Below are 16,888 nucleotides of genomic sequence, written 5' to 3' on the forward strand. Positions count from 1 at the left end.
CTTTCTGCCTGATTGCCCTGCCTATACTTCCTGCCTGTCTACTGGCCAATCAGCATTTTATTAAAATTCAAGTGAGAAGGTACAAACTAGTGTCCCACAACATTATCCTTTGCAAGGCCAGGGTGTTGGTCCGAGATTTAAAAGAGATCCAAAGATTTAGAAAGAGTGCCCTGGCTCTGAAGAGAGACCCATAGAAAAGAGTAAATGAACTTTAGCCTGGTATTTGAGTAGAGATGAAGCCAGAGGTCAAGGGACAGATGCCAAGTCAGACTAAAGGTAGATGTTGCTTCAAGGACACTGGGGAAATGCCAGGGCCTGCTAAGCATGCAGCCCTCAGAGCAGACAGCTCACCCACACAAGGGAGTGCATTGGAGTGGGAGAGGGAGGGTGCTGAGTGGAAGGATAGTGTAGGATGAGCGTAGAGTCAGCTCCTGAAGGCAGAGAAGGAACTGAGAGACAGGGGAGATCCCACAGGATACCCCAACCCACTACTGATTTTTGTGGAGGTTTGAAAAGCAACCCAAACAAAAGTACAAGTTTAGGAAGTCATTCTTAGATTTGAATCTGAGCCATGTGGAGGAAGGCCATAACCCACCATAAATTGGCAATGGTGCCATTTGCAAAAAGGGAGTTTAGTTCAAAGTAGACTGATAAATGCCAAGCAGGCTGCAGGCATAAGCAATGAAGGACATAGAGAAAATACCCTGGAGGGCAAGGGTTAGATACTGTCAGAAAATATGGCAATCCTGTCAAAACTGTTTTGTTTTGTTTTGTTTTGCCACCTATAATTTGTTTCTCCCTGGACTGTGCTCAGAGGCACTGGTGAGCAGTCAGCCCCTCACCACACCCCAACCCCAACCCCATCCCCACCACACTTGATCTCATGTCCAGCAGTCGAAGCTGCTTGTGAAGCATACTATTGCCTGCATACTAGATACAGTATACGTGTTTGAAAACACCTAAATTACTGAAGCACTATACAGTAACTCACAAATATGTCTGACTTTCATATATACATTAAAACACTTAAATATTAAAACTTATATACTGTAAGCTTGATAACTGTTAACCCTACCACAGGGGTTTTCTGAGAGACCATGTACCATGTGAGTGTCCATTAACCATGTGTATGTGCCTTGAGCCCCAGCTGAAACTGCTGTCACACAGCCTCTCCTTTCTGCCCCCTTTTCTTCTTTTTTCCTTTTTTCCTCTCCTTTTCTTTTTTTCTAGACAGGGTTTCTTGGTGTAGCCTTGGATGACCTGGAACTCACTCTTGTAGACCAGGCTGCCCTCGAACTCAGAGATCTGCCTGCCTCTGCCTCCCGAGTGCTTGGGTTAAAGGTGTGCACCACCACTGCCCGGCTTGTCCCTTTTACATGTTCACCTCTGAATCTCCTACAGTTTTCTCAAGGTGTTGTTTAATAACTTTATTATTTTAAAACCTTGCAGATAAAAACATCACACACCAAAATTAACCAGACCCAGAGTCTGTGACATAATGAGCTCATATACAGTTAGAATTGGCATTCAGAACAGAAGCTGTGAGTCTTCACATTAAATTTTACACTCTCAGTATTGAATATATTTTATGTACTTGTCTACCATCCAAAACAACAAATTGACTAAATTAGAACTAGAAAAACAATTGGATTTATATCCGTCTTCGCAACTCGTGTCCATTGCCTGCCTGCAGTCCTTCATCATCCTCTTATATTTAGCCTTTCTTGATCTCATCTCACGTTATACTGTACCATAGGTACATCTCTCTATGCATATGCATATATTATTGACTAAATTCTGCATATGGAAATACATGGTTTATTTCCTTCTGAGCTTGTGTGATCTCAACTGTGTATTACACATTCCAGGTCCACCCATTTTCCTGAAACTTTTGAGCTTCATTTTTTTTCTTTAATGCTGTATTCCATTGCATACATAATGGAATGTATATACCAAATTTTCATTATCCATGCATCTGTTTGTAGACAACCAGGTCCACAACTACTATAGAAATTCTCTAGAGTGGGGCATGGAGTGTCTCTGGGTAAATATACCCAGGAGTGAAATAGCTGGGGTCTATTTTAATAGAAATAGTAGTTCTATTTTTTAATTTTTTGAGAAGTCTCCAGATTTCCATAATGTCTGTATTAATTTACACTCTTACCAATAGTGCATAAGGGTTCCTTTTCTCGCCACATCCTCTTCTACATTCATTTTGTTTTCTGATTTCTTGATGATAGTCATTCTGACTGGGGCGAAGTAGTATCTCAGAGTAGCATTAATTTGCATTTCCCTGTTGTCTTGGGGCATTACACACTCTTAAAAATAGCTATTGGCAGCCGGGCGGTGGTGGCGCACGCCTTTAATCCCAGCACTCGGGAGGCAGAGGCAGGCGGATCTCTGTGAGTTCGAGACCAGCCTGGTCTACAAGAGCTAGGTCCAGGACAGGCTCTAGAAACTACAGGGAAACCCTGTCTCGAAAAATCAAAAAAAAAAAAATAGCTATTGGCCATTTGTGTTTCTCTTTCTTTTTCTTTTGAAAGCCATCTATTCAGTTCATTGGCCCATTTGCTGTGGGCAGTTTTATTCCCTCGGTATCTAATTTCTGCAATTCTTTGACAATGTTGACTATTTGCCCTGACCTGAAGTGCAACTGGTAAAGCTTTGGTCGCTCCTGACCTGTGCTCTGTTGACCCTGCCTGCTGTGTACTGTGCTGTGCTGAGACTTTGTATTCACGCAGTCAGTCCATCAGTCGGTGCTGGGGTTGGTGCCCATGCTGTAGGTGTTCTATTTGAACACTCCGTGCCTACCCCATTACCTTGTTTTTGAAAAGTTCCCTAAAAGTTTCAGGGTTTGTGGTTTAAAGTTAAGGTTTCTGATCCATTTTAAATTGATGGTGTACAAGGTGAGAGATATAAATCTAATTCCGTTCTTCTGCAGATAAGAACCCCAGCTGTGCTAGCACTGTGCATCATGCCCACTAAGTTTGGTGAAGTTACTTCAACTTTTCAGGTTGTGCTAAATACTTACATGATCTTATTCTCTCCTCCCAGGCCCAACTACAAGAGAGGAATGACCCTCAGCAGCTCCTGCTGGACTCCAAACACATGTTTCCTGTTCTCTTTCCATTTAATCCATCTTCTCTGACCATGGACTCAATCCACATCCCAGCATGCCTCAACCTGGAGTTTCTCAATGAAGTCTGAGGATGCGTGCTTCCAAGGCAAACAAGGAAGCACATGCAATCAGCTGAGAGAATTCTAGATCAATATGCCCAAAGTAGATCAAACCAGAGGTAGAGAACCCGTGGAGAGTACCGAACTAAACGAAGTGACGCACACTGTCATTAGTTTTTGTATATGCTGCTCGGAATAAAACACTTGAATGTGGAAGACTGTTAGAGTCTGACTTCAGTTCAAACAAAGGCATGTCCAAATGAACAGCGCCACGTAGCTCCAGTTGTCAGCTCCAGAGTAGAAGTGCCTAGCTGCGATCTTTGTGTGTAACTGGAGAATGTCCACATTAAGATAATATTAAAAATAATGACGTAAATTGCCTTCGTGGGTCTTTCAACAAATAATGATATTAATACCATAAACATGACAGATATGGATAAACCAAAGGGGTGTGTGAGCATGTAGTGAGAGTTTTAAGGACAGTATGGGCCTAGGCCTCCATGGATGCTTCCCCAAAGTATTCCCTAACGCCGGTGAGTGCAAGATGATGGTACCATTGGCCTCCAGACCAAATGTCGTGTAGATTGTTTCAGAAAATTGGATGATGTGGACCCTGGTATGCTTGAGTTTTTTGTGAGTCTCAGGTTTATGGGAGAGCCGCTCTAGCCATGCTGCCATCACAAGGGCCACGTGTGAGAAAGGTGGAGTACAGTCTCCAGTGCCAGTCAGTGCCCTGAGACCAGCAAAGCCTCCACAACACTGTAAATATGAAAAAAATGGTAGGTGAGAATGGATAACATTTATCTGCAGGCCTAAAAACTGAACCAGTGTGAAAGCTTTTTAACTCCCCAATGTCGCTAAACCTTCAACCAGGTCTTCACAGCGCGCTGTGGATTCCAATCACAAGGGAAACAGACTTCAGTTCCAGAACCCAATTGTCTGAAAAGTCTCTGGAGAAGAAAGCATGGTCACTAAGTTATTGTCCAAAGATTTATGGCTTTTTTTTAAACTGCTTTGAAAGACTACAATAGCTTAGGGCCAACTTTCCCTTCTCAAGTTATTTTCAATTTTTTTTCAAACTTTAAAAATCATTGTAAATATTTTACTATGAAAGATTTAAAAGACTATTTAGTAATAATGGAACAGGCTTATGTAATTGCTGCTCTTAGAATTTTGTTTTGCTCTGGGGGACGTTTTAGGACTCGAGAACAAAGGTTTGGTTGGACAACCTATAAATTCTTTCTACCCATTTTTATAATCAGTATTTATTAAAAGTATGTGCTGTCCCTATGACAGCAGCAGGTTGTTTGCAAATCGTACAAGAGCCTCATTATCACACTGAGATTTCTCCGTACTTTAGAAGATCTCCCAGAGTGTTGCCCAGTGTAGAAGGTTCTTCAGAATACAGGAGACTCCAAGCCCTAAAATCCTGAGCTTCCCAGTTGTCCTTGCCTGCTGGGGCCAGAACAAGAAACAGCACCTGGCTTGACTAAACCTAACAACAAATTGTTGTCTGCATCATCCCTTCTGTGTCCACAATAAACACCACAGCTGCTCTTGGGGGTCTCTCTCCAAGAGCAGTACAGCCCCCCCCTCCTCAGTTACAGCCCCTGACATCTGACTCTTAGATGTCTGTCTCTAAGATAGCCCCAACCCCCTCAGTTACAGCCCCTGACATGTCTGTATCACACCTTTCAAGCCCCAAATGCAAACCGTTTGGAAGGCCAGTTAAAAAAAAAAAAAAAAAAAAAAAAAAAAAAAAAAAAAAAAAAAAAAAACCTGGGTCTTAAGAACACCAAAAATGCCTTGTTAAGCATTTTTAGGAGGTGGCATCTTCCCATCTTCCCAAATGTGGCTCTGAGCCCATACACGGTTTAAAACCATCACCCTCCCATCCTCCCCCATCCTACCCTCTATGTGGGTTACTACTCTGGTGTTCCTGGTTGGTCAGGAGGTACAAAGGTTCACTAAATAAAAGCTTAGGAATTAGCCAGATGGAGGGAGGGGTTAACCAGCCCTCTCCACAGCCTAAGAAACCACAGCTTCAGATGTTCCAGAAGACCAGGGTTTCCGCTGGGGCTGTGCTTGACGATACAGTGGTCGCTGGGCTTTTACATCCTCCCTGTTTCGTTGCAGACCCGGAGGGTGAAAGGTACCTTGTGAGAAACTCCAAGCATTCTTTAAAAACATTTTTGTTCTGTGTACTTTTTCCCCCGGTGCAGGGAATTTAACCCAGGTCCTCAGGCACATCAGGCAAGCACTCTACCCCTGAGCGTCCCTTCCCCGTTTAAAGCTCATGTTAAGAACTTCCCAACTTCATGAAATCAATAATATCTTTTACTTTAAATAAATGCAATACAAGTTTGAACTCTAGGTATCTCGGCTTCTGAGTAGTTACAACTCCATCACGTTCCTTTAGCAGTTGCTGAAATAACCAGCTTCCCGCTCATTCCCCAAAGGAGCTGCTGTGGGAAGAACTTAGTGTTCCTGTGGCCTTCTGATTCATCTCGTGAAGCAAGCACCTCCAAAACGAACCCATATTCACACATCCACCATTTGTGTTTTCAGCATTAGCACAGGGTACGACCCACTTCCTAGAGTAATGGGCGGGTGTGTTTCCACATAAATCAGTCGTCACGGAAGCAGACAAGCCTGTTACCTGTGCGCATCCTCCCCAGGCCATCCCAGCTGCAGTTAGAGGGTCAGCATCCGTAGGCTCACTTCGCAGACCCAATGGTAGGCTTTTCCCCCCTTCCATGGAGCACATCATTGCAGTGGTTTTCCTCTGATTTTCCTTAGGATAAAATGTTAAGGGTCTTGTGAAAACTAGGAGTTTAGAGAACGTAGGTCCCTAAAATCTACCACTAATTTAACTATTAGAGCCCTAATGAATGCATTGAGGACTATGGCAACAAACTGAAATCCAGTTCTTCTGCACAAATTAGCTACTTCCCAAATACTTGACTGCCATGAGTAGCGGGCGCCAATCCTGCCAGCACTGGGCCTCTCTTTTCCTTATAACGTTTGCCATTGACTCCTAAGATTGACTCGCCATATGAGTCAAGTAACCCAAGCTTCACTCTCTACACATTGGTCCCATATTCACAGAATTACAGAGGGTAGAAAATTAGAGGTTAATGCCAATGACAAACAAGGTTTTTTTTTTTTTCTTATGGACATCATTGGATACTAAAACTTTTTCTTTTTTTAGTAAGATTTGGGACAGCAAGATGGCTCAGTGGGTAGGAGTGCTTGCCATGGAAGCTGACAACCTGTGTTCAGTCCCCAGTGCCCACAGTGAAAGGTCTTTTGACTCACACACACTATAACAAAATACATTCTAACCAAGGGAATCAGCCAGAAGGAATCAGGCTGCTGCCTGAAAGCACACTGTTAAGAAGCCAATTTGGTTGTAACATTTTGCAATCAATTGGCATTGAGATAAAGGCCTGCCTCTCAGAGGGAGTTCACAAAATATTCAGGGGTAAATCTAACACTGCAGAAGAAATGCTACTAAAAAATATATTTTCCATTTTGGACAAGTCTGTAAACTACAGCTTTGTTATAGAAAAAATGCTTATAATGGTTGCTGTAATTATTCAGCTGTGGATAAAAATTTGTGGAAATACTTTTGAATAAAGTGTGTGCCAAATCTGAGCAAAATTTAAGATGACAGCCTGAGTAAAAGCAGTATTGGCTACAGTCTATTTTTATTAAAGATTTGTATGCATGTATGCGTACGTACCTGGAGAAGTGTGTGCGCACATATGTGGAGTGTATGTATACGTACCTGGAGAAGTGTGTGCACACATATGTGGGGTGTATGTATACGTACCTGGAGAAGTGTGTGCACACATATGTGGAGTGTATGTATACGTACCTGGAGAAGTGTCTGAGCACATATGTGGGGTGTATGTATACGTACCTGGAGAAGTGTCTGAGCACATATGTGGGGTGTATGTATACGTACCTGGAGAAGTGTCTGAGCACATATGTGGGGTGTATGTATACATACCTGGAGAAGTGTGTGCACACATATGTGGGGTGTATGTATACGTACCTGGAGAAGTGTCTGAGCACATATGTGGGGTGTATGTATACGTACCTGGAGAAGTGTCTGAGCACATATGTGGGGTGTATGTATACGTACCTGGAGAAGTGTCTGAGCACATATGTGGGGTGTATGTATACGTACCTGGAGAAGTGTGTGCACACATATGTGGAGTGTATGTATACGTACCTGGAGAAGTGTGTGCGCACATATGTGGGGTGTATGTATATGTACCTGGAGAAGTGTCTGAGCACATATGTGGGGTGTATGTATACGTACCTGGAGAAGTGTGTGCACACATATGTGGAGTGTATGTACTTGCAGTCTCACTCATTCTGTCTCCTTCCTGAACCTGCAGCTCTGTTTCCTCGGGTAGACTAGAAGAGCTCGAGCCCCAATGACTCTTCTTGCTTGTGTTTGCTGCTTGTTAGGTGGGCACCTGAAACTGAAGTCTGGTTCTTATGATTTTTAAACAAGTGCTTTTAACCTGAGCCATCTCTCTAGCCTCCTCATGGTGTGTGTGTGTGTGTGTGTGTGTGTGTGTGTGTGTGTGTACACCTACCCATGCCAGTTCATGTGAGGGGCCAGGAAAGGATGCTCAGTACCTTCCTCTATCACTCTCTGCCTTATTCCACTGGGACAAGGTTTCTTGTCTTGTTCTTTGGAAGCGCACTTTCAGGGATAGGCAGCAAGCTGTCAATATCCACTCATCTCCGCCCCCAATACTGGAGTTATAAATATGCCTGTGCACCCAGCTTTTTGTGTGATGTGGATTTGAACTCAGGTCCTCTTACACAGCAGACGGTCTTATCCAGAGCCACCTCTCTGGTCCCTATTTTTTTTCTTTTTGATTTTTCTAGACAGGGCTTCTCTGTGTAGCTTTGGAGCCTGTCCTGACACTAGAGCTCTTGTAGACCAGGCTTGTCTCGAACTCACAGAGATCCGCCTGCCTCTGCCTCCCGAGTGCTGGGATTAAAGGCATGTGCCACCACTGCCTGGCTCCCTGGCCCTTATTTTTAATATTTCCTTGAGAAATTTTATTCTGGGGCATAGATCTAGTTATGCATGACTGTTTATGTCAATACATAGCCACCTGTATTGGAGATGGGGGAGGGCTTGCTCTAGAACAGCAGATCTCCACCTGTAGGTCATGACCCCATTATAGGTCAAATGACCCTTTCACAGGGATTACCTAAGACCATTGAAAAAAGACATATTTACATTACAATTCATAACTAGCAAAATTAGTTATGAAGTAGCAACAAAAATTTTATAGTTGGGGGTCACCACAACACAAGGAACTGTATTAAAGGGTGGCAGTATTGGGAAGGTTGAGAACTACTGGTCTAGAAGGTAACAAGGCTTACTGAGCAATCACTCTAGAGCCTTAGCATTCAGGGAAGTTTGGGTATTAAGAAAGACTAGCAGGTTGACAAAAAAGAATGGAGCCCTGAGACAAGCCAAACAAATTGTATGTGTAGCTGCGGTAGAGATACATTAAGCTGGTAGCAAAACTTTCTGCAATCTCGGAAATACAGTATTTCCACTGATAAAGACAACACCACGTTGTCATCTGCATCCTAGAAAGATCGAGATCTCAATGTCTTTTTTTTAATGTGAAAATTGACAAGCCCGTTCTAAAATCTCTGTGGAATTGCAAAATTCCAGAGAAGATGGGAAGCCTATCCCTGGCAAGTTAGCTATGTGAGACTAGCATGGTGTCAGAAAAATGAACCAATGGAATAAAACAGACTGGTAGCTAAACATCTGCCCAGAAACATACTCCTACTTCCTCCCGAGGAAAAAGCATCGAAATCACCTGGGAACTGGTAAAGGTCACATCTCCAGCCCTTCCTACGCTTACAAAACAAGGCATCTCCATGGATGGATGATGCTCTCTGACATGCAGCCCCAGGAACCACTATGGAAATGTTCACAGTAGGCGAAGGTGTAGCTCAAGGTAGAAGGCATACGCAGCATGTACCAGACTCTGATTTGGTCCACTGCTCTGCATTTTAAAAACTAGTGATATTTACAATGTATTAGTGAAAAGTCTCTGAACCCAGATTCCAACCAGAGAATAGAGTCCTTTTCTCTGGCAACTGACAGAAGAATACACTCAAAGGAAGCCTTACCTGGTCCTCCGAGCTAGGCCTGTAACGTTTTACATGTCAAGCTGTATTTACACGTGAAACTTTACTAGCCAATGGCTGAGAAAAAAGGTAGCTCCAAATCTGGGACCTGGCTAAGGGCCACATGGTTGCCACTACCAGACAGACATGATCTTATAAAGGCCAACGCCAACTGTGACCTATGTGAGATGAGACAAGATGACTTCCTAAGTTTGTCTAAGCACAGAAAAATGGAAACCATGGAACAGTCCCAGCTACCATGAGGGACTGCAGCTTCTTCACTGTGTGTGGCTCAAGCCAAGTTCTACACATTTTCTCAGACTGTTTACCGGTGTTCCCCTTAAATTGTATTGCCCAATGACACCATGACAATCTTAGTTTGATGAAGTATACTTATCTTACAAAAGATCTCCCTGGGTAGCCTGGCTGATCTAGTACTTACTGCCCCTCCCCTGCTTCCAGACAGGAGCTCCTGCTGGAACCTGCTCCTAACCAAACACCAAACCCCTAGCATCTTCTTGCTGAGATACAATCGATTCCCTGAGGCATGCCCCTGGTGTGTACTTTCCCTCCTTGTATGAGCATTAACTACAAATGTTTCTCAGAACCTATCTGACTGAATGACATCCAAACAATGTTGTCTTCTTCCACCAATATCATTGCTTTCCAGGGTGACCGTGTACTCAAGGATGTACCAAGATTTGCTCTAAGCTGTATTGCTACATGACATTTTATCAAAGGCTTGCTAGAATTTGCAAATAGCCTGCAAACAGAGAAGAAGTTAAGTCTAAGACAGTGCCTCACAGCTACTGGAACTCATCAAGACAGGGTAAACTTACAATGAGCAAGCTCTCAAATCCATGTCTACCACTTCATGACTGTAGTTTATTTCTTTATCCTTGTTTGGCAGCTTGAACTTCCTAGAGAGCAGATATTTGCTGTAAGTAAAAACCAGAGCCAAGCTAATATTGACCTTATAATTGAAGATCTCACCAAGGCAGACTAGCTGTATGCATGTGCACAGCTTTCCACTTGTACTGTCACTATGTGGGGGTGGGGACGACACAGGGTCTTGTGTAGTCCATGCTGACACGAATGGCCTTCCTATCAAGTGCTGTGATTATAGGCATGTACCACACACGTTATAAAACTATTGCAGCTCCCAAGGACTTTGCTTGCTCTCCTCAGCTGCCAGTACTGCAACTTCTGTCAACGCTGATTATAGGAAAAGAAGGAACACTGTAAGCATGGAAAAGTGACTCAGAAAGAGCGGGAGAAAGGACTGAAGGTGGACAGTTCTGAGATCTCGGATAATCTTAACAGTAGAATTTACAGATTTACAATGGACTCACTAATTTCCAATTTTATGTTAACACTACATCTTTCCCTCCAAAATTAACTACTGAAAGATAACAATGCATTTCGAAAAACATTGGAGGCTAAGCCTATAAGAACGGAATAATACTATCTCTTGTCTTGACCAGTAATAATGTTATTTCTTGTCTAGACAGGTAATAAATAATACTATCTCTTGTCTAGACCAGTTTATTTTGAAAGGCATAGTGTTACAGAAGTGTACTTATTTAACTACCTTAGAGATACTTCTACGTAATTTTGTAGCTTAGTTGAAGAATATTCTCCCCTCCTTTTTGTGAAGAATGTTAAGCCTCCAGAAGACATGGGAAGACAGAACAGAGTATAACACACTTTTCCACTCCTCGGTAACATTTTTGCCATTTGTTTTCCTGCTCTCTACCATTTCTATGCGTCTTGCTTCATGACTTTAGTTGCAGATGTTGCAACTAAACTTTTCTGTGTATAACTACAAGCAAAACAAACCCTCCAAACCCCAATCTCCTACATGCCAATGCAGTTTGGGCTTGTCTTGCTGTGATTAGATTCAGGTGATTCCAGGGAGTTAACCCTACATAAGTGAGCTGTGTCCTCCTCACAGCAAGGGACTCCACTGTCTCTTTATTGGGGATTCTAAGTTTGAACATCTGGTTAAGGGAACGCCTCAGTTCCTTTTCTGATCCTGGAACTGCAGTACACATACCTGTTGAGTATACACTAACTTTTCACTCTTGATTTTATCGGGGCCCATTCAGGTCATTTATAATTACATTCAATAGTAAACCTGGAAGTCCCTCTTGGTGGTGACTTGAAATAAGAGGAACGCGTTAGAGAGCACAGATATTTGCTCACCTAGTTTGAGCTTTGTATGTGAATGACTTCATGAAAACTCCTAAGAGCACTGTAAATAATGTGTGCTGAAGTGTTCGCGGGGTGAAGTAAACGTCAATCTTTTAAAAACAAGGTTTTAATGCGTAGACGTGAAATGGCAAACAGCAGGTTCTCTGCACGAACCTTTTCACATTTCTGTAATTCCTGAAAGTGTTCACGGAAAAACGATTAGGTTAAAACCGTGCCTGGAGGAGCACTTAGGCGGATCTCATCGTTTGCAGGCTAGCCTCGTCTTCAGGGCTAGTTCCAGAAAGCAGGAAACCCAGTCTCAAAAAACGGGGGCGGGGGCGAGGGCAGGGGCGGGGGAGGGAGGGAGGGAGGGAGGGAAGGAAGAAAGGAAGAGGGAGGAGAGAGAGGAGGGGGAGAGAAGAGAGGGAGGGAGGGAGAGGGAGGAGGGGGAGACAGAGGGAGGGAAGGAGAGACAGAGATTAGATTAGATTTAAAAATGCAGTCCCCCACTCCAAGGGAGCGGGCCAAACAACACACACAAAGCTTAACTGTGTAACAGGCAGTGGCTGAGGAGTTAATATAAGTCACCCACGCCCCGCCCCGTTGCCACTGTCAGCCCAAGCGGCTCGGCGCCGCGGGGCCCTGCGTTCCCGATCTCCCGACTCCGCCCAAGCCGCCACCTGCTCGCCTGGCCTCAGTGTTCGCAGCACACTCCATCACCTGGTTCCCAGAACTCAGATTGCGCAGTGGTCACGTCATCATCGGCAGGGACCAGAGCAGGCGGCGTGGGCATCCCTAAACCTGCGCCCCCGACCCCAGCCTCACCTCCCCCTCGGTCCCTCACCCCTCAGCTCCCCGCGCCAGGTCCCCGGGCCCCATCACCTGCCACGTTTTCATAATCCTCTCAGGCTCCGGACCAGCAGCGCCGGCCACGGGAGGCCTGATCATATAAGGAAAATACCTCGGGCTCACTTGGGGCTGAGTCGGGGTCCCAGGCGCGCCCTACCCTACTGCAGTCCCTTTCCCTTCTCCAGGCGCCCCAGCTACCGGCTGCAGGAACCCTAAGAGTAGCCCAGGCCACCGCCAACAGACTGCGCAGGCGCAGGGGCAGCCACTTTCACCGCGCCGCCGCCAGCCCCGCCCTGCTCGTCGGCCCCGCCCACTCAAGCTTGGGTGGGGCGGGGCTGGAATCTTGCTGAAAGTCCCGTACCGCGGGGTCCCAGCTCGGAGACGTACAGAGCGGGCGGGGTTTCTAGAAGCCAGGGATGGGACAGATGATAGGACAGTGTGGCCGAGGTCCCTGGTTCCCAGGGGAGGGGCGCGAGGCACACGTGGTATGGATCAGGGTAACCTTGACCCTGTCAGCGGGGGATTGGGGCGTGGGGGGGAGGGGCAATGTAGGGGAAAGGGCAGGGGTGCGGCCTCGCGGAGCGCCGCCCAAACTCTTAAGGCTGGGCTAGGGCGGGTGGCCGAGTGTTGCCGACACAGCCCCACGGAGTAACCGAGCTTCACCATGGCGCTGCTACGAGGTGAGCCAGCGCGCTTGGTGACCCCTGGCCGGGCTTCGGCTTCTGGGCTCTGGGGGCAAGCCGAGGTGGCGGGTGCAGGTCATTTCCCCGGGTTGGGTTCGGGATAGACATTGTTTGCATTGAGGAGGAAACTCCATAGGAGGCACGGGCGACAGCGGTGCAGTTTCCAGCGGACAGACTGGAGACCAGGATTGGCTCTGCTCCTGACCTTGGAGGTCACTGGCGTGAAAGTGATTTCTTACTTACTCAACTCTGTAGGAAAACGCGGTGGTGCCAGAAGCACGGGGTGGTCTGGGGCAGAGCGGGTGTGCACTGAAGCGCAGAGGCCTGGTCTGAGCCACGGTGTGCGGGGAAGATAATACTCCCCAAGAGGCTTCAGGGAACCTCCACTGGAGTGCCCGGATCCCTCAAAATAATTGGCAGTGGCTTGTTTGAAACTCCGCCTCACTCCTTTTCCTCTTTCATTCCTTTAGTGTGAGTGACTGCAGAAAAGGGTAGGCCCTCAGTACCTAACTGCAGAGTTATTGTTTTAAAATTTTTCACGCTCCTTTTTCATAGCAACTCAACAGGAAACAGAATTTTAACTTAAAGACACAAGTCTCTGTTGACTATGAGGCTGAAAGAATACGTATCAAATCCCTGAGGCAGGAGAAGACTTCACGTGATCTAAAGACCTATTTGGTGGTGCAAATACAAAGTGGACTGCGTAGGCGTTATCAAAACCCCAGGGGAAGGCAATGCAAGCATTTCAAATGGGGAGGGCACCATCTGGTCTCTGTCTTGATTTCCTCTCGGCTCTGGCACTGCCTTTAAAATAAGGAATTTAGCTGGGCGGTGGTGGCGCAGGCCTTTAATCCCAGCACTCGGGAGGCAGAGGCAGGCGGATCTCTGTGAGTTCGAGGTCAGCCTGGTCTACAAGAGCTAGTTCCAGGACAGCCGGGGCTACACAGAGAAACCCTGTCTCACAAAAAAATAAATAAATAAATAAATAAAATAATAAGGAACTTAGGACGTGAGTTTGATGGTAAGGTGGCCATCGATAGGCTGTGGTGGATGTAATGGTAAAAATAGCTGTGCCACCATTCCCCAAATGGTGGGGCCACGAAGGGCAGCGAGTCCCAATTCCCAGAGGCAGGGAGCCATGGATGGCAGGTGAGAGACCAAGACAGATAGGCACACCATGCAGAGTGTGGTTGGATATTTATTTAGTGGATTATGGGAAAGAAGAGGAAGAGATTATGAGGAGGAAGGGAGGAGTCACACAGCAGCTACCTCTTTGGGAGAGAGAGACAGAAAGGGACTGGCTCAGGCCGCAAGCAGAAAGGAAGATATGCTTGTGTCAGCGGTGGGGGGCGGGGACAGAACAGACCATTACAGTGGGGAACTGTAAAGGGAATGCCAAATGACAAGTTCGTTCTTGTGGAACTTTTTGATGACTTGATGGGGCGGGGGGGGGGGGGGAACTGGGGAGAAAGAGTTGGAACGAGTGAGAGTTTAAGTGGAGGCTTTTGATACCTGTGAAGTACGTAAGAGGGCGTGGCGACAGGCACTGATTAGTGAGATCTGGAAGTCCAAGGAGCCTAAGAGACACGTGACTGAACCAAGTGAAATGTGGGTGTTCTGGGAAAAATGCAGTGTATCAGGGTTGCCACACTTCTCCGATCTTACAGATTCCTTTGAAATGTTAATGAAAACAACAAACCTATCAAGGAAAAAATGCACAGCAATGTCTGTGTTAAGGAAATAAAAGGTAGGGGTGTGTGTGTATGTGTGTGTGTTAGAGGTTGTGTTCTAGGACATGAATATCCAGAAACGTGATGCCCTATCATAGGTAGGTAGTAGGCATGAGCAGAAAGAACCCAAGCCTGGAGCCTGGCCTAGTGATTGTTGGGCTAGTTAGAAGACCTCACAAAATGAGGCTCTGTTCTCAATTTGCATACCAAATACCTCGTGAGACTAGCCAGGAAGAAGGCCCCAGGACTGAGTGCTATAAGGAAGAGGCACATTTGAGTGGGAATGTAATGAGCATTAGAAATGATTGCCAGTGCTTCTCGACCTTCCCAATGCTGCAACCCTTTAACACAGTTCCTCGTGTTGGGGTGATCCCCAACCATAAAATTATGTTTGCTACTTCATAACTGTAATTTGCTACTGTTATAAATCATAATGTAAGTATCTGTGTTTTTCAATGATCTTAAGCAACCCCTATGAAAGGGTTGTTGGACCAAGCGGGGGTAACCCAAGCCCACAGGTTGGGAAACATTGTTAACAACCACTGCACTGTTTGGCAAGAAATTTCACGGACAAGTCTTACTCTCCTTTGTTGGGAAGGTTCAGAACCTCTCAGACAAGCCAGGCAGGGCTGCCAACTTCCTCTTGAAAGAAATGGCTGACTGGCAGTTTTCCTGGGCTTTGAAAGTTGCTCCCACCAAATGAGAACTTATGTAGCAAAGTTCACGTGGGAGTGGACACAGTTCATGTTTTTCCCTGAATTCTGACTCCATGCTCTTTGGATTAATATCTCTTTACTGTCTGGAGGGTTTTCTGTTTGTTATTGTTGTCTTTTTGACGTTTTTAGCATCTGAATTCTCAGAGCATTTTAGATTTAATTTGATATTGAAGATTCTTTTAGATCTTTAAATATCCACATATTGGCTTGGTGTTAGAATGGTTTATGAAATAACCCTAAAGGGTTTTATCTTTGTATCTACACATTCCGTGTTATTTTTTTAAATAATTGAACTAATACAATCAGGCTGACCTTTCTAGTCTGGGATCACCGGGTAAGTAGCAGTAAGCAATACAGGTGAAAGGGAAGTCTGTGGATTCGTTTTATTTTCCCACATTCTTTTTTGTTGAGATCACTTATCCCACTACTAGTACTTCATGAGTATTCTTTTGGATTGTGAAAATGGGGAAGATTAACAATGAAAGGGACTTGCAAAGAAACATGAAATTCGTCTCTATTGTTTCTTCAAGGTCATCTGTGACCATTCCATGTTCCATGTACATAAGCTATCAACCCTCCACCCCCACCCCACCAGATGTTTAAAATTCCCTTGTTGTGGGACCTGGAGAGATGACTCAGTGGTTAAAGAGCATGTACTACTCAAGCAGAGAACCTGGATTTTGATTCTGGCACCCCAGTCAGGTGACTTATAACTGCTGGAACTCCAGCTCAGCCCACTGCCCCCTTCTGGCTTCCATAGGCACTGCACTCACTTGTACTCTATCATACATACATACATGCATGCATACATACATACATACATAAAAATAAAAATACATCTTAAAAATTCCTTGTGTTGGGATTTCAAAAGTTTCACAGTTACACAGCCAGGCTGTGGTAGGAAGGCGTATGTAAAATGTATATTTGGGCTTCCCTAAATTTGAACCTATAAATTTGAATTTTACCAAATGCAGAGAGTTTCCATTTAGTATTTCTTTAAATTGTTTTCTTCTGACTCATTTTCGTCTCTGTGGTACCCTAACTGCTGTTGGTCCTGAGGTTCTACTTACCTTTCCCCCACTCACGTTTTTTCATCACAGACATTTGTTGAGCAGGTTGGAGTTTACAGATGCGCCGCACACTGCTGTATGGCTGTTCGCCTAATTGTTAGCACCGTTAGTGTGGTACATCTGGGTCTTTTGTTCTTTTATTTGCTTGTTTGGTTTTAGGTTTGTTGTTGTTGTGTTTTTCTGTTTTCCCTTTGTTTTGATTATTCAAGGCAGAGTTTCTCTGTGTAGCCACTGGCTGTCCTAGAACTCACTCTATAGACAAGGGTGATCTCGGACTCAGATCTGCC

General features: G+C 45.1%; 2 protein-coding genes and 2 non-coding genes across 4 annotated transcripts in view; 2 read left to right on the forward strand and 2 right to left on the reverse strand.

Annotated features, from left to right (window-relative positions):
• The window catches only part of Myo5b (myosin VB), a 182,930-nt gene extending 179,377 nt beyond the window's left edge, over positions 1-3,553 (forward strand). Inside the window, exon 39 of the mRNA XM_038329582.1 lies at positions 3,055-3,553. Coding sequence (XP_038185510.1) covers positions 3,055-3,207 — 153 coding nt within the window. The 3' untranslated portion in view covers positions 3,208-3,553. The remainder of the gene's footprint in view (positions 1-3,054) is intronic.
• Positions 3,554-12,242: 8,689 nt separating this feature from the next.
• LOC119815948 lies at positions 12,243-12,321 on the reverse strand. The gene has a single exon (XR_005285621.1).
• A 90-nt stretch (positions 12,322-12,411) lies between these two features.
• Positions 12,412-12,551, reverse strand: LOC119815960. The gene has a single exon (XR_005285631.1).
• A 404-nt stretch (positions 12,552-12,955) lies between these two features.
• The window catches only part of Acaa2 (acetyl-CoA acyltransferase 2), a 29,847-nt gene continuing 25,914 nt past the window's right edge, over positions 12,956-16,888 (forward strand). Inside the window, exon 1 of the mRNA XM_038329687.1 lies at positions 12,956-13,082. Coding sequence (XP_038185615.1) covers positions 13,067-13,082 — 16 coding nt within the window. The 5' untranslated portion in view covers positions 12,956-13,066. The remainder of the gene's footprint in view (positions 13,083-16,888) is intronic.

The sequence above is a fragment of the Arvicola amphibius genome, chromosome 5, assembly GCF_903992535.2.
Source record: "Arvicola amphibius chromosome 5, mArvAmp1.2, whole genome shotgun sequence".
Lineage (NCBI taxonomy): Eukaryota > Metazoa > Chordata > Mammalia > Rodentia > Cricetidae > Arvicola > Arvicola amphibius.